Consider the following 18610-nt stretch of genomic DNA (forward strand, 5'->3'; position numbering starts at 1 on the left):
AGCTCCTGTGTAAGAGCGTCATTTCTAGAAATCCACCACAACACTCAAATGTTGACTAGAAAAATTTATTTTTGCACAAGATAATAATTAAGGAACAAAACAACTATATAAACAAAACAAAAATAATAATAATGATACAATATTATGATTATGAACAATAGATGAATAGATTATGAACAATAATAACAATTATGAACAATTGATGAACAGATTATGAACAATATGAACAATGGATTATAAACAATAATAATAATAATGAACAAAAACTTGCACAGAAAGCACAAAGGCCCCAATGTATGAGCCGTGGACAGTCGCTGCTCCTGTCTCTTTAAGTGTCCTTTTTTTATTATTTGTGGTTGGCCTGAGCAGTGCCAATCACACAGTCGTTCACCTGCAAAAGAATAAAAACAAATGATTAGATGTCAAAGCATGAACACACACTTAGCAATACCAACCTTACATCCTCTTAACACCGGTCTGTGGTCTGATGTCACATTATCTACGTTTGGTCAGTTATCCATCCATAGGAATGAGCAAAGAAAGGTCAAATAAATGATCTAGGTAGGAGGCTACTGACCTTAGATGCGAATCTCAGAGAGTTCAGGCTTTCCCCAAGGCTGTCTGGCTCTGGAGCGATGTTAACAAACATGAGCCTGGGACGAGAAAGACAGCACACAAATAAACACAATATTAGCACATTTTCATGGATGAAATTTCAAAACCTGTCCATTACTTTTCAAGGATCCATAATATTATTTCCATGCAATGCGAGGCAGGGACTCCGAATCAATACCAGAAATTATTACTACACTGGACAAATAAGACACAGCTCTTAATGGATTTTAGTGCTTGAGAGTCACTGCGTCACATTACATGGAAGCCATTTAATTAAAAACACAAATATTCCATAAAAATATTAACATGAAAAAACAAGCACTAAAAGTTACGTCAACAGCTACAGAAAATAAATTGTTACATTACGTGGAAGGTTATCCATGGAAGATTCCCATAACAATTAATTTCCTTACACACAGGCAACAAAATTCCATTAAACTTTCAAGAATTTGACTGATTCCATGACTTTTCCAGGCCTGGAAAATGAGATTTTGACTTTTGCAGGTTTTCCATGACCATTCAGAAATTAGTTAATTTACTTAAGGCACAGATTTTGTTCTTACTCAATCTGGGTGGGGAATTAAGATATTCAAGAAGCTAAAAATTTAAATATATGAAAGAGCGTCTGTTGATTTGGTTATGGGTGTATGGCAGTTTTTCCCAGGGACAGAAACAAATAAATACCATCAGATAGAACTTGATGTAATTTGTGTAGTCTGACGTACAGTATGTCAAACAGCAATATCAGGCTATCTGGGCTCAATTGTTGAGTGTTTATGGGATCAAATAACAATCATGATCCCATAGGCATCCCGGAGTGAGGGGGCACCTTTTCCAAGCTTTGTCTGGGGGGAGGCCCACAGTCTCAGACTTTGAAATGTCACTTGACGATGCTGAACTCACATTTTGCTGTTGCCTCCCAAGCAGCTTTGCAGGAAGTAGGTGAGCTTGGTGTTCCTATATGGGATGTAGCCTTCCTGCAACACAAACACAGGAACCATTTAGATCTCATCAAAACCCTAATCATGTCTGTCCAAACATGACCTGACCTAGCCCGATATGACATGACCTGACCTAGCCTGACATCACATTCTGTTTGTTAAAAAGTCCAAAAGTAACAATGAAAGCTGATTGGGCAAATTAAAATGAGAGGCAAGACGCTCAATCAAGATGTGAGGCTGCATCTTGTTGAAGGCTGAGGAAAAGTCAGCAAATAAGAGTCTTATTTTTATTAATTATTTTATTAATTATTATAAATAATTTATTAATTATCCGTGTGTGTGTGCGTGAGCAGAGTTTCGGACAGCCATACCTATGCCATTTTCTGTGCGATCAGGCAGAATCTTTCAGGGGGTGTAAAGAGCACCGGTGACCTGACGGATTTTTTTTAAATTAGGTGATTGCCCTAATTACCTGATGATGTCATCAGTGATGATGTGATCCTTCCTGGTTGAGGCTATACAAGTTCAGTGATGACGTCATCGGTGATTATGTCATCAGTGATGTCATCCGTGATGCTGTCATCAGTGATAACATAGAGCATGCGAGGCCGTGTAGCGGACCAAGCTGCATATGCGACGCGCAGTGGGCGAGCTGCAGGGTGGGCGAGGCCACAGCTATGCAATTTTACACATTGATTCTCGCAGGAAGTGTAAAGATCACCCCTGCGGGTGACCTAACTGAGCTGGATTCTTGAATTAGGTCATTAGGGCTGACTAAATGAGCAAAACTGGCTAATAGTGGTCCAAATGAGTCAACACAGTCAACACAGGTTCAGAACCATGGAGAGCTCCATTTGTCGGCTACTGAGCTCACCTGAGTAGAGGAGCACAGCGGGGCTGAGTGTGAATCAGCCACTGAAGTAGACTATGAAAACCCTTTGGGAGGAGGGAGGAGAGGCTGCATGCCAACTCTGTGAGGCACTTGCAATTCCATTTCCTTAGAAAACAACTTTTCCGGGACTTTTCAAGGAGCCATAATTTAATTTCCACGTAATGTGAGGCGGCGACTCTGAATCAATACCAGAAATTATTACTAGACTGGACAAATAAGACACGCCTCTAAATTAATTCTTACTAGACTGGACAAATAAGACACACCTCTGAATTGGATTTTAGTGCTTTAGCTTTGCATCTCATTACATGAAGCTATTGAAATAAAACAGGAATTTTCCATAAAAATATTCATATAAAATACAAGAAGCACTCAAATGGACACATATTAGAATATACAATCAATCAGCATCTTCTCTTTTGATCTTACTGGAGGTTCGTCTTCCATGGTGAACATGGCGTCATCCTCAAAGAACTCTGTGGTGAAGGCATCCCGCCAGAGATTGTCACAATGCTACAGCAGAGGAAGAACAATCATTCAGTTTTTTAATTCAATCAATTCAATCACACACATCTTAAGATAAGGTTTATGTATGTTAGTTATGGCATTTCAGTCTAATGCAAGCAAAAAACATGACAGGGGTGGGGGAGAGGAGCAGACGGAAAACGGAAAAGATAATTAACGTTTGACTGAAATCAGTCTATAGACAGCGCTCTGCCGCCCATGAAAACTTGTAATGGAGCTCTGGGTGCAGTCAGATGGCCTCCAATAGACCCTTTCATGGGGGCTATTTTGTGTCAAAAAGGCAGGGTAAACACAGGTGCAAGCAAAACACTAATGAGGGTTTCCAACTTCCATGATTGCATGTTGAAATTGAAGAAATTGAAAAAATATTCATCTAATTTGAATTTGTATATTTGTAATTATAGATGGTTCTGTGGTTGTGATGAACTAATAAATGTGCACGTTGATTAGAATTGATATTTGTGTTTCCTGATATTATTACCTATCCTAACATTACAGATCCATATATTATTATATTTTATATTGATCATTGAAAGTATTATGCAAATAATGTATGGCAGTGAGTTCTAGTGTTAAACGACATTTGAGATGGCTATGGACTGGAAAGAAGACCCCCAAGAGCAGCCCACAGTATCAGGCTAAAAAGCCCTGCTCTAGATCAGTGGTTCTCAACCTGGGGGTCGCAAGATTATTATTATTATTATTATTTTTTGGGGGGGGGGGGGGGGGGGGGTCATGGGATGGTTGTAAAAAAAAAAAAAAAAAAAAAATCCTACATATTTTTTGAGAATAATTTTTTTCTCCCATGATTAAATGTCCCATACCAATGATATGTAAGGGTTAATGTACGACGAGGTGTACATTATCACTTTTTAAGGGACGATGCGGAGGCGTGAACCGTCCGAGGCGAAGCCGAGGATGGTTTGCCTCCGCGAAGTCCCTTAAAAAGTGATAATGTACACCTCGAAGTGCATTAACCCGCTTATACCATGGTCACTTGCCAACAAAACAATAAGACCAGTCATTTATATTTCCATGTGTAATAAATAAAGCAATCTAAATGGCTAAATGTCTGTTATTCATACTGTAAATCAGTCTTCCACGAAATAAAATAGTCCCTCCCACCTGCACCACCCTCCGTTTTAAAGCCGACTCAAACGTTAACTTTATCACAGGAATGCAGGTTTAACGATGTTTTGCGTTCTACATTAAATGAAGACATTACCGTTTGGCTGCTTGCTTTATTTTGTATGATAGATACGTATTGGCCAAGTATATTAACATTTAAGACCCAGGACTGGGTCACCAAAATGGATTGGAAGTTGGAAACCCTCATTAATGTTCTGCTTGCACCTGTGTTACTTCCTGCCGTTCAGCTAATTCAGACAGATAATAAGTTCTGTCTGAAGGCATTTATTTGTTTCTGACTCTGGGAAAAACTGTCAAATTCCCTAAAACGATCTATGATCTCTTTTACCAAATGAGGCACAGTTAGGCTATTCTATGTGCTCTCCTTTTGATGACTACTTTAATATTTTTTCCACTTTCATTCACTGAGCCTCCCTGCTTGGAGACCCCCTGGAGGCTCGCCTCCCACTTTGAAACCTCCTGGTGTAGAACATGTTAGGATTGGGGTAGGAGGATTTCAGTTAAATTCGGCATAGACATTCAATATGCAGACTTTCATCTCGCTGTGCACTGCATTGGACATCAAAGGAGTTATAGTTTATAGGCTATTCACTTGACACTCCTTTCATCAATTGATATGCGGGCCTATAGAATGGCATAATCAAGGCCAAAATCGAATTGAAACTAATTTAAAATGAACAAAACCATAACCTGTTGCTTGCTGGCTCACGTGGAGCTGCCTGCCGACTCAAATCCAAGTGTCAACTTGCAATGCACAAACCAGCAGTGGAAATTTCATGCGTAATATGAACATAGGCTACATCAATTACTCCTCCGCATTTAAATTCTTAATGGATTTATTTAGTAGGTAGCCTAATTTCCGGATTGCGGCCGTTAAATTCGTCTGTCAACCACCTTATATAACCAGCAGATCAAAGGCAACTATGCGCAATTGCGCAATCGCACTGCATGCCAAGTGGATGGCTTGTTGAGATTAGTGTATAGCCGCTTGCCGACAATCCTTTCTCAGAAGAATAGTGTTAATATGTCAACGGAAGTGAAAATAAAGTGTCAGAATCTTTGGCATAAAATCAGAACAAACACATTTTTATTTTTAAATCTAATTGTGTTTCTGCAATGTCAGGATATGCAGACATCATGGCATTTTGAAATAATGGACATCTCGTTAACAGGATGGCTAGGCCTACTCTATTTCTCTTAAAGATAAAATAAGATAAATAAGGCAAAAAACCTACCTTTTTTATTTAGCTGCCAGCCATATTTATATATGATATGGGGAATACACAGAGACTGGTTTGAGGAGTTTCGTGTTATAGAAGCCAATGTAAAAGCTGGGGGTACTGAGGGTAGGGGATGAAGTTAAAAGATGCCAAGAGGAAAGTGTGTGTGTGGGGGTATGTATAGTATATAGACAGGTGGAGGGGTAATGCAGATTAGACTGTGTGTGTGTGTGTGTGTGTGGGGGGGGGGGGGGGGGGGTATGTAGCTATACAGTCTAATCTGCATTACCCCTCCACCTGTCTCTCTATATACTATATAGAGAGACAGGTGGAGGGGTAAAGCAGATTAGAGGACAGGCAGACATGCAGGGGGTTTCATTTTGGGGTGGCTACAGCTGCAGGACATGATAGGAGATGTTGTGGGGTGACTGGGTGCTGCTGCTGTCAGAAGTGATTATCTCATTAGTCTTTGCGGGGAGCTGAGCTAAGCTGCCTGTCTTGGACTTCTGGAAGTGGAACACCTTGAAGAGACTGATAAGGGTGCCGGCCGGGTGGGTTGACCCGGCCCCACGTAGGATCTATAATACAGACTTCGACACGCGTCTGTGTGATTTTGAAAACCAGGAGCAAAACTGTGGCCGAACGACTGCAGCGCCTCCGGCTACCCCGAAATCTCAACCTCACGTCGACACTTCCTGTTTTTATCAAGTTTTTTCAGATTTCTTCCCCAATTGTACTCGGCCAATAGAGCTGAACAACAGTCATGTGACATCTCTTGCCCCGGAAGGGAGTTCCTTTATGGTCACTTAAGATTCAGTAGGTCGCTGGTTGGCTTGGTTCTCAGCATCAAAACTTATATAAGCATTTTTCAAAATGTCTATGGAGAAAATGAATGGGGGAGCTCTCTTCCGGGGCAAGATATGTCACGTGACTGTTCAGCTCTATTCCCCCTGCTGTCCCGGTCGTTGCTTTACACCCCTCTGCCGATCTGGGGAGAGTTGTAGACTAGCCCGTGCTTCTTCTGATACATGTGCAGTCAGCAGCCGCTTCTTTTCACCTGACAGCGAGGGATTTCACCAGCAGGACGTAAGTGTGTGGGAGGATCACGCTAGTCCCCTCCACCTAAACAGTTCCCCCGACCGACCAGAGGAGGCACTAGTGCAGCGAGCAGGACAAATACCCCTCATTTGGCTTCCGTACCCGCAGACACGGCCAATCGTGCCTGTATGGTAACACAGGGGCTCGAACCTGTGCACTTCAACACTTCCAAGGAACAGAGCAGCTAACTCATCAGGAGAGACAGACAGGTGGTGGATTTTTAACCTGCTGGATTTGTGCCCAGTCTAAGTTGGCAGATAAGAACTCCACCTTTCACGCTAAAGCCTCCACCTGTCGCAGTGGCACCGACTAGCCTGCTTCCACTTCTCCACATGATCCCAAAGAGAACCCGCCAAATCCCAGACAATCTAAGATCTCCTTCGCAGGTGAAGTCTTCAGAACAAGCTTAGATAAAAGAAATGAATGATGGACCAGAAAGAGGGCAAAGGTTGTGGGCTGGCCACTTAAGACATTCTTTTTGACTTTGAAAACACATTTTGCTTAAATCCATTTCAAACACGCTGTTAAGCATGCATACACACAGGTCAGCCACTAGTTTAACTTGGTCACTCGCCCCCAGCATATCGCTATGGTGTATGTCTCCCCTGCAAGCCTGTCTCCTTAAGAGCTCACCGCCGCCACAACAGCTACACCTTCATAGAGAATTATCAATTCTATTTAACAGTCGAGCAAAAAAAAACTGAATAGAAATGTAGACAACTAGAGACACTTCCAAAAAGGACGCAGTCAAAGTGTCTGAATATCCACTAACTGAAACTGAAGAAGTGGACACTTGACTGACAACACTGTGGCACACAGGTTCAACTGCACTCAGAATATTGTTATAGTTTTCATAGGTACCATTATGTTATTTTTGGCATTGTGCAAAAGAGGAAAAAAATATTCCAGCTCAAAACTCTAAATTGGCAAATATAATTATTTGAAGCTCAAAATCAAAAATAGTCTCAAAATTGGGTAAATGATGTAAGCCGGCAGAAGATATATTTTTTTAAAGGGGTTGGGAATCAACAGAGTGAAAAGAAATAGAAACCAGAAATGGGTCACTTCCATCTACACACACTCGCCATAGGGTCAACCTGAAGGTCTAAGGGAATGCATATACAACTGTTTAAATATCGTACATAACTTAAAAGCATCATCAAATTATTAGTACATGAATAAACCGTACAGTCAAGCTCTGAAAAGTTCTTCTCGTTGGAAAAAGAAACACTACGTCATGAACTTAAAACAGAAAAGCGAAAAAGAGAGAACGAGAGACGAAAGAGTTAAAACGCAGTTCTTATTGAAGGAATAATAATGGAAAATTTAAACAGGATAGAGTTAAAAGAAGGAAAAAGTTATCAAAGTTGTACGTGGCAATGTAGGCATATGTATAAGCTGTGTGGGGGGGGGGACAAAAAACAAACCTCAGTCCTCCACTTCAAAATAGCAATTGAAGCAACTCACTTGACTGAAAAATGTCTTGAATAATATACAAACGTAAGAGAGGAAAATATATTTTGCTCTCTGTACACGGTGCCGCTCTCCATTTTGTTAGAAAAGAACCTTCCTCCTTTGTATTTGTGCTCAGGTCGCGTCTCTGCTCTTTGTGTCAGGTTGGTACCAGTATAGCAGTGATGTGGGTGCAGCCTTCGGTACGCACCTTCGTAGATAAAGCCTCATACCATGGACAGGTTTCTGATCTCAAGTCAGTATACAGTACAAACGCAAACGTCCAAAACTGACATACTTAAAAGTGACTATATACTGTTCTCAGGTCAGTCTATTCGAGGAACTCCCAGGTCCGTTACCCACCCATCAATATATAGTGCTCTTCTTTTCTTGAGGCAGTCTTGTCATACCACTCTACAAACTCGCCCGCGTTCCGAGTTTGACGGCTCGGGCCGTTCTCTGGATCACAACTTCACCCTGCAGTCAAAAGGAGGAGGGGTGCGTGCCCGAGTGCGAGGAGGAGTGAGTGTCCCGGAGGCTGCTGGAGGACACCAGGCTGCTGCTGCTGCCCGAGCTGCTGCCCCCGGTGGCCAGCGAGGCGGCCGACTGATCCAGGAACAGCTGGGAGGAGGCGGGGCCGTAGGGCAGGAAGCGGTTCAGCAGCGACTGATCCAGGATCAGCTGGGAGGAGGCGGGGCCGTAGGGCAGGAAGCGGTTCAGCAGCGACTGATCCAGGATCAGCTGGGAGGAGGCGGGGCCGTAGGGCAGGAAGCGGTTCAGCAGCGACTGATCCTGTTGAGGGCTTCTTGGTTGTGCTGGAGGCTGATGGGGGCCTGTAATGTCTGTCTGCAGTATGTGATGTGATGGCCAGAAGTATGTTGTGGTCCTTGGATTAGTGAGCTGTCTGACCCTGGCCAGTCTCACATCCCCCAGGCACGTCTCCAGACGACACTTCCCTGTCAGGAGGAAAAGAGCAGAACAGAGAATGACGTCAGACTAGTTTATTTGCCATCAGGGTTTTTCCATGACTTTAACCCCTTTTCAAATGATCACAGCCACATTTGAATGAGACTGAATGAATAAGTGACCATCAACTACACCGACTTTAAGGTGCTTTCTCACTGGGGACCCGGGAGTGGAACCAAGCACACGTGTCCCCAAATTGACGCCCAGATGCAGTTTGTTTCATGATTGTGAACATTGTGTTCCGTGCCGGGGTCAGCGTACCGTGACAGGTTCCACTTGAAAAGGTTGATGTGATGACACAAGTGTACTCTGCAAGTGTTCTGTTCCGTTCCCGAGTGCGGAAGAAATGTTGTAATGTGAAAGCTGACCAGCAGGGGAGAGGGCGGGGGGGCAATCATACGCGGGGCACGGAACGGAACAAAAGCAATCGTTCCCAGTGAGAAAGCATCCTAAGGTTTGTTTTTCACTTTAGAAATGAAGGATTATAATATTGTATCTCTGTCAACAAAAACAGCCGGCAACCAACAATATTTTCCCTCGATAGGGAGTTCTAGCCTGTTTTGAAGCTACGTAGCTCTACAGCTTTTTGTAACATTTGATCGTATTCAACCTCCAATAACACTTGCCTTTAACACACCACAGGCGGCGTGTCCCAGAATTGAGAGCTGGTGCGTCGGAAATACTTTGGTTTGCTCTTATAAAAGATCTCCTCCAGATTGACGGGTTCAACGACGCCGAAGAAGGAGTAGAGATCCGGAGGAGCGTAGTACTGCCGTTTATTTGCCTCCATCAGTTCGTCACCTTGGGAGGAGAAACATGTTAAATGTCAGCATTATGTACAGAACATGGACAGAGTTTGAAATGATACGGTTGGCAAAACGTACATATTTTTTTATATTTAACCCTAAAGTTTCTTTACAAATAACAAGATACCACAAGCAAAGCAACATTCAAAGATCATGTGGAGAACTACATTGTGATTCTAACGAAAGTGTCACAGTAAAATGGATTCATAATCTATGAGATTACAGCAGCTCACATACATGATCATCATAAATATAATATAATATAATAATATAATAAGTACAATAGTTCATGCATACCTTGTTGCCATGACTGTTCAGACTCGGCTGTAGGAGTGACGTTGTTTGTCTGAGGAGATTGCTGTAGGAAAGGACAAAATGTATTTTGAAGGAATATTTGAATTCTGAACAGCAATAATAAATGTTTATACAGATCTTGTCCATGCCCAATAAAGTTCAATTTATGTTGGTAACCATGACCGAATCACGCACACAAACGGTAACAAAGTCAAATGTAATGTCACTCAGAGTGGGACGGCATACTGTTTGTTAGTTCAACACAAGGCATGTTGCTTCATAACCTTACCTTTGTTTTAACTGGCATGCGGACCAACTGTCGGGTCCGGTCTCCTCTCCCTGCCTGGTGGCGAGGTGGCGAGTCCCAGCAGGCAGAGCTGGTGCGGCGTTTGAAATGATGCCTGGGCCTGCTGAACATGAGCTCCAGCCTGGGTCGTGCCACCACTCCGAAGAATGCGTGCAGGTCAGGAGGATTCTCATACTGCCTCTTATTGGCTTCATTCAGCTCGTCACCTTGAGAGGAGGAGAGACATGTTAAATTGAAGCATTATGTACAGAACATGTACACAGTTTGAAATGATAAGATTATGTGTAGGCTATGAGATACAGAGCAAATCTGGCAAAACCTATTTAAACTAGTGAAACAAAAGGACGCAAACAAAGACTGATGTTTGGACACACACAGGTGTCTTCTTCAGAGTTGGTTTTGACTCTGAAGAAGACACACCTGTGTGTGTGGAAAAGTCAGCATAACGTCAGCATACCTTGCGCCCAGGATGGTATCGGTTTCTTTGGTGCAGATTCATCATCTGTGGAGTCTTCACTGTTTAGATCCATCCCATAATCACAATAAGCTTTGTTGCCGCCCTTAGGAGTGATTTGGTATGACCGAGGAGGCGATTGCTGTAGGAAAGGACAATATTGATCAGTAACATACCTCGGTTTACACCAGAAATGGTTCAAATGCATTTAGCAAAATAACAGAAAGGACCTGGGACGGACGGGGGTTCGAACCCGGAACCTTCTTGCTGTAAGGCAACAGTGCTAACCACTGCCATTGCCTTGGTGAAGGGCACTAACAGGAGTCTTAACCCTAGCATACATGTCTTTTGGTGGTGGGAGGAAACCGAAGCACTCACGGGGAGAACATGCAAACTCCACACAGAAAGGACTTGGGATGGACCAGGGTTCGAACCCGGGACCTTCTTGCTGTGAGGCAACAGTGCTAACCACTGAGCTACCGTGCCGTCTTGTCAGTTGCTCCAATGAAGCTGCTCTGTGGCCAACAGTAACAGCCTGGTACTGGGCAAGTCATAGCAATTAATGTGTGTATGAATGTGAAGTAAAGCATTGCTGGAAAAATAAAAAAGAAAGTACAAATATAATAAAAATAAAACAAAAATGTGTGCTCAGCAAACTTGATAAAGCCTGGATACATGAAGGTTAAATAAATAAATACTAAATAAATAAATAAATAAATTGCAGGCCTGTAAAGCATTGCCAACATGGAGTTACTGATTTGAAGCAAGACTGCTGTGTCCTGAAATGTGTACATATTGTATATAATCTAATGTGTGCGATGTGTTGTATTGTTTTTTTTTAATCTGATTTCTGTCCCTTACCGATTTTCTCCTTACCTCAAGCTCCCTTCGATTCTCCAATTCTCTCCGTTGTTCCATTGTTGCTCTCTTCCATGTTCCTCTATATGCTCGCACCCTGAAGAACAGGATTCAAGTCAGCAAACCAAACTCTGAACCAACCAATATAATTCCTACCAGTCCACACTGAATTGCCACCTTCACCAACACAAATTTCAATTGAATGAACGGTCATCATGCACATAGGTAGCGGAACGCATCTGAACCCCCCCCCACACACACACACACACACACACACGTCTGTGAACCACCATCATTGATTATTATTATTATCATCATATAAAGATTTTGGTCGTTTGAAGCCAGATTCATATAGGAATATCTAATTTTAAATTAACATTAGGATTAGACGGTTGTGATGTCAGTATTCAGTCTTAACAATCATATATTTGCTCCTTTTCTCACTTACTCCTATGTCACCACCTGCTCTCCCTGCAGGGTTTGAGATTAAACTTTTTTTTTATCACCAGCTAATATGGCTGCTAGATTTTTAAAGTTACAAGCCAATTAATTTCAACTAGCCAAAATGTTTTTCTTGAAATTAACCAGAATATGAGTGCGACTGGGTTTTACAGCAGGGCTATTCAACTAAATTGTTCAGGGGGCCACATTGTCAGAAACCTAAGGGACCGGGGGCCGGACCGTTCCCCGAGCGAGTACACTTGACACAATGCGCCACCACATTTTCGCAGCTGCGCTGGAACTATTATTAAGTAGGGGGTGCTGTAAGGAATGGAATCTCGGCAGCAGCGAAGAAAATTTTATGTTTTTTGGACTTTTATCCATATTTAGAAGAATATTTAATTTTAAATTAACATTAGGATTATACTGTTGTGATGTCATTATTCAGTATCTTCTCCTTTTCTATTATTAGTATAAGTATTAAATACTGAGTATCTCATGAAAAACTATTAATATTGCATCTTTTGTGCTTAATGGTAAATGGTAAATGGCCTGCATTTATATAGCGCTTTTATCCAAAGCGCTTTACAATCAGTAGGTAGTCTACATTCACCCATTCATACACCGATGGCGGCAGGCTGCCACGCAGGGTGCCTACACACCATCGGGAGCAATTTGGGGTTCAGTATCTTGCCCAAGGACACTTCGACATGCAGACTGGAGGAGGCGGGAATCGAACCACCGACCTCTTTGATCCAAAGCGATTAGTGGACAACCCGCTCTACCTCCTGAGCTACAGCCGCCTACAGCCGTGTTTAGCCGTGTTTAGCTCCGTCTCACAGCAGGCCCGCGCTAGAACCAAATTACAGAGGGGGCCTGCCCCTAGCTTGGGGGGGGCCAAGCTACCCAAGGGGGGTCCGGGGGGATTCTCCCCCGGAAGAAGATTTTGTACATTTTAAAGTAAAATCCATCAACCTGGTGCATTTGAGAGCAAAATGAAGAGGCTAAATCTATGAAGAACTACACACATCTCTAATGTGTTGTGACTTTACAAATAATTAGGCCTAAACAATTAATATTAAATGTATTTACACATTGTGCACACATTGCATTCATTGTGACAAATTTACAATAGTTAATATCCAGCCAGAATCATTGCAAATGGATGTTCAAAGTAACAGTTAGCAATAGCATTCAGTTAATCAATGCCTAATGACAGCCAGATTCCATTTTAAACTTTAAAACAGAAAAACGGAAAAACGTTTTTAGCACACAAAAAAAAAAAAAAAAAAAAAATTGAATGGGGGGGCCAGTTTAGGGAATGGGGGGGCCCGGCCCGGTCAGGCCCCCCTCTTACAGCATTGTAACATTGTAGTGCAGCAAGAAAGGAAAAGTACTGTAAACATTTGAACCATATTTCTTGTTTAGAACCTATAGCTAGCAACATCGCCATCTCCTGAAAAACATTAATATTGCACCTTTCTTGTGGCTACATCACAGCATCTACTGAAAAACATTTATAGTGGATCTGACTTGTTTAGTTCACTTTAGATTCACATCACATCTGAAAAACAACCAGTCGGGTGTAATAAGTAAATGAGGTTTAATTGTAAAAAAAAAAAAAAATGGATTGCATCATGCAAGAAAAAGATGCAAAGTTATTTATGCAGGAATCCTGAAGTTAAATTCAATATCTTTTAAAACCTTTTCAATATATTTTAAGAGCTCAATGCCACTTTCATCAGCAATAGGGGTGTAAATCTCAAGTTTAATCATGATATGATATTATATAGATTCTACATGAAAAAGTCAAAGACCAACCTTTCAACAGCAAATTCGTGCTCCTTCGCTCTGCTGGCCTCAGACGGCTTGTGAGCTCGCTGCTCCTCTTCCTCTGCCTTCCGCTTCGCCAAGAGCTCCTGCTGGTGCTTCTCCTTTGGTTTAAAAATAAACAAACAAACAAACAAACAAACAAATAAATAAATAAATTAGACAGGTTACAAGAAAAGCCTAATCACTATCTGAAGGTAAACCAAATTTACATGGCAATGAATCAACTCCCACCTCCCCAGTTATCCACCCAGACACAATTTATTTTATTGCTATGTTCTAACAGAGTTCAATGGAGATGCGTGGTTCTGGGAACCTAGAACTTACCATTGAGTCTACTGGTAGTGTTGTGGGTCTAATTCAACAAAACATCTATGATAGGTGCCAACTTAAAACCTGGCCAGCCACCCAACACACTCATTCTCATCTTCACCTTCAATATCCAAGCTACATTTCTACATAGGAACTCACCCACATGGCACAAGGGACAATTACATCATCTGTGTATTTCTAAAAATGCCACAAAGCTATAAACCATGCAGTCATGATTATATTATAGTCTGATTTCCTCTAATAGTATTCGCAGAACACTGACTCCATCCACCGGAAACAGGCTACAAAGAATTCCCCACAATGCACCTGGTTTTGTGTGTGTGTGTGTGTGTGTGTGTTTGTGTGTGTGGGTCTGTGTGTGTGTGTGTGTGTGTGTGTGTGTGTGTGGGTCTGTGTGTGTGTGTGTGTGTGTGTGTGTGTGTGTGTGGGTCTGTGTGTGTGTGTGTGTGTGTGTGTGTGTGTGTGTGTGTGTGTGTGTGTGTGGGGGTCTGTGTGTGTGTGTGTGTGTGTGTGTGTGTGGGTCTGTGTGTGTGTGTGTGTGTGGGTCTGTGTGTGTGTGTGTGTGTGTGTGGGTCTGTGTGTGTGTGTGTGTGTGTGTGTGTGTGTGTGTGTGTGTGTGTGTGTGTGTGTGTGTGTGTGTGTGTGTGTGTGTGTGTGTGTGTGTGGGTCTGTGTGGGTGTGTGTGTGTGTGTGTGTGTGTGTGTGTGTGTGTGTGATGATGATAAATAACTATATCATATAAACCTGAGATAAAGTTCAAAGTAGCTAGCAGCAAGTGATGAGTAATTTTAATACTAGGCTAATATTGAGATCCAACAACAGTGCCTACCTGGCAGGCACACCGTGGGCGCAGGTCTTCTCCTCCAGCCAGCCGATGGGCTTTTAACCTGGCCCCAAGTGGAAAGATGAGAGGTTTCTGGAAAACAACGGTTAGAGAATTATCCCCTGGTTCATTTCCTTCATAGAGCTGGAAAATGTCTATTCAATTGTAAAAGCCGCCTCCTGACATTGTTGCACATAGGATCCATAAATATAGTGTAGTCACTTCAAGTCATTGATACAGGCTTCCCACACCTTCAATGACTTCTCAAGGACTTTCCAGGCCCAATTTCCTCAAATTCAAGGACCTGACATGACATTGTTTGAGACATGGATTAAGGTTCATTATAGCCTACTGTTACAAATGAACTTTTTTTAAATCGTGATAATAACTAACAGCATAGGCTACATAAGCACAGACAACTAAGCTAAAAGAGAGGGGGGCAGACTTCTCAACTGTGTTGTTACACCTTATAAAAAATGAATTGATTCTTGCACAAATATAGCCTACATTCAGGGTTCTTACAGCTTTTATGGATGGAATTAGTGAAAGTAAATGGCCCCCCTTTTTGCTGGGGACCCCCTGGAACCGCCTCAAGGACCCCTGACTTAGCTGTATGTAGATCTCAAACTCAGGTTTTAGTATCTGATTGTATATTTCTGTATACTTGTACTTTGCACTTTGCACTTAGCTGTATGTAGATCTCAAACTCAGGTTTTTAGTATCTGATTGTATATTTTTGTATACTTGCACTTTGCACATGTGTTTAGAAATAGGACTTTTAAGACTTTTTCAAGACCTCAACGCCACTTTCGTCACATCAGCGATCAGGCATGTAAATCACAAGTTACATCATGATACAATATTATTGATTATTTGGACAACAATACGATATTTGCTGATATCACAAAGTCTGCCACCATACGATATCGATTCAATTCAGGTGTCTGCGATCGATATGGGACGGTGTCATTATGCTCATTTAGCTCAAAAGCTACAAAATGTAATACCTCTCACATGGCAATTAAGACTTTTCAATACTTTTTAAGGGACCTTAATTTTTCCTAAATTGATTGATCAACTTGTAATACTTTTCAAGACGCCGCGGATACCCTGTCAAGTTAGAGACAGTCAAATGTTGTTACAATCTCCCCAAATGAGCATATCTTTCTTCACCATATAATTCCACTGAAAGATGAGAAACGATAATATTGAATAATTATCGGCCGGCCCCATTTACAACTGTGTACGATTTGTTTTCTTTGTTCCTTGCTTTTTTGTCTCTGTCAACTAATAGAAAAAAAGTTTATTTAGAGATATTCAAAAGGCATAATGAGCCCAAATCATCTTCCTTACCCGCATTCGTTTCTCCGGTGGAGCCGGCGGAGCAGAAGCGGACTCTGGCCTGGTCCTTTTCATTGGCCTAGCACTGGCCTTGCTCGCCTCAGAGGAAGAGGAGGCGGCGGGCGGAGGGGTGCAGGTGGGACGGGACAAGGAGGGGTGTGACGGCCGGGGGTGAGACGAGGATGAGGAGGAGGAGACAGACTCTGGCTTCTTACTGCTTTTATCATACGGAATCAGCCTCGCACAACCGTCAGCATTTTTAAGGACAACATCCTAAAAACAGACAAATCAGAGTTCATTAGTAAGTAATACCTCTCACATGGCAATTAAGATTTTTTAATACTTTTTAAGGGACCTTAATTTTCCATAAATTGATTGATCAATTTGTAATATTTAAAGAAATTCAAAAGGCATAATGAGCCCAATCATCTTCCTTACCCGTAGAACAATGGCTGGCGGAGCGGAGGCGGACTCTGGCCTCGTCCTTTTCAGCCTCCCCCAAGCCTCAGCATTTTCAAGGACAACACGCTAAAAACAGACAAATCAGAGTTCATTAGTAATCTCTTTCAAATTGAGTATTGAGATTCATTCAGAATAAACATCGTAATACTCTGGAATTGCAAACTTGTGACAAAGGAGAGGAGGCAGAGGTCTGTAATAATGGTAATGTCTATGTTATGAAGAAACAAAAAAGGGATGATTCCAGTTTCACTCACACACACACACACACACACACACACACACACACACACACACACACACACACACACACACACACACACACAAACTTAATTCACTGTGCCCCTTTGTGCAAATGCCAAGGTGTTCTCCAGCAGCATTAGGCCTGGCCGTCCAAACCTACATCGCTGAATGTTTTATGAATAGCCTCAGATCTCAAAAAGTCTTTTCAGTGTCGTCATAAGTGCTTTTTCATTGTTCAAGATGTCCTGGACCAGCAGGAAGCAGCATGTAAACACTTGTTGGATGCCTGGATCAATAGGCTGCATAGACATGTGATGCTTTGATATGCTTTTAACCCGCCCGTAAGCCTCCCACAACCTTTTTGCTTGAGTGGTTGGCCATAAGTATCTTCACTAGATTTAAGAATGAGCCCGCTAGAGCTAGAGTTATTTCGGCTGCAGACGCCAGTAGAAACATTTTCGGGGACAGGTTCCTAAAACCGGGGACAGGTTCCTAAAACCGGGGGCTGTCCCCGAAAATCGGGGATGTCTGGTCACCTTATTCTTCGGTGGTGGAGCGTCTGACAGGCTGGAGTTGCTGGGGAAAACACAGAAAAAAGGAAAACATTTTAGTACTTTCTTCAACCACCTGAGGGCAGCATGCAAGCCCCTTGCAGACACCCATGCCTGGTGTTTTAAATGTGGACACAAGGTGGCACAGAGATCAGGAGGGAAAGTGAATATGGGACTGTACCTCGGTCTCTTCAGGACAGCAGGCATGAGATTTTCCTTCCCCCTCAGCTGCGGGGCGGTAGGGCGCTTCTTAGGTGGGTCAGGGCCGGGGGTGCTGGTGTCCAACTCCAATCCTATAGAAAACAACATTATTTGGAAGATCAGATAGTGAAATTTCACACACTTCAAAATCTAACCTTAAGCCTAAACTCATAGCTAATCCCTCAATGAGTGTTTTTGTAAGGTGATGTACCTATGGAGCAGATCTTCCCATGGCTGAGGGGAGGAGCATTGGGCTTCTCCTTCTTCTTGCCATCTCCTGTCTTGTCATTCACCTCCTGCATGTGAAGCACCTTGCTCGCTTCTGTCTTCCGTTTCTTATCTAGCAGACAAAGGGAGAGAGAGTGTTAGAAAGTCTGACTGAGGGTTGAAGATCTCTTTTTCTTTTGTACAATTTTTTAAAACAAACAGACAAAAGGGAGCCATCTTTAAAGAGAGACAGGAAGAAAGGTGAAGTGATGTGTTCCTACCTGCACATTGGGAACGGATTAAAGCCAGCCATCCTTTTACCAGCTTCGCTGCCAACTTCCTCACCTCTGAAAATAAAACACAGCAACGTGACAAAATTAGACATTGTTATATTCAGGGTTTCTACACATTTTCATTCAAAACATTCCATACTTTTCCAGACCTTGATTTATTTTGAAGATTTTGTCTAATGTTCAATGTACAGTATGCAGATAGCAGGGTAGGAAATTCAGTTTTTGGTTGTTTTTTTGCCTTGTAAAATATGTTTCTGGGGCATTTAGGATCATTCCCAGGGCAATTTGATCACATGTTGGGAAACACCTGA

At 42.3% G+C, this 18610-nt stretch overlaps 1 protein-coding gene across 1 annotated transcript in view; it reads right to left on the reverse strand.

Moving 5' to 3' along the window:
* LOC310796444 (protein TANC1-like) overlaps positions 1 to 3306 on the reverse strand; it is a gene marked incomplete at both ends in the record, with an annotated part of 42624 nt that extends 39318 nt beyond the window's left edge. The window contains 4 exons of the mRNA XM_083658625.1: positions 578 to 653; positions 1519 to 1592; positions 2878 to 2961; positions 3301 to 3306. Of these exons, the coding sequence (XP_083514751.1) occupies positions 578 to 653; positions 1519 to 1592; positions 2878 to 2961; positions 3301 to 3306 (240 nt within the window). The remainder of the gene's footprint in view (positions 1 to 577; positions 654 to 1518; positions 1593 to 2877; positions 2962 to 3300) is intronic.
* Positions 3307 to 18610: the final 15304 nt, after the last annotated feature.

This window comes from Poromitra crassiceps (genome assembly GCF_964638095.1).
Source record: "Poromitra crassiceps genome assembly, chromosome: 22".
NCBI classification, from domain to species: domain Eukaryota; kingdom Metazoa; phylum Chordata; class Actinopteri; order Beryciformes; family Melamphaidae; genus Poromitra; species Poromitra crassiceps.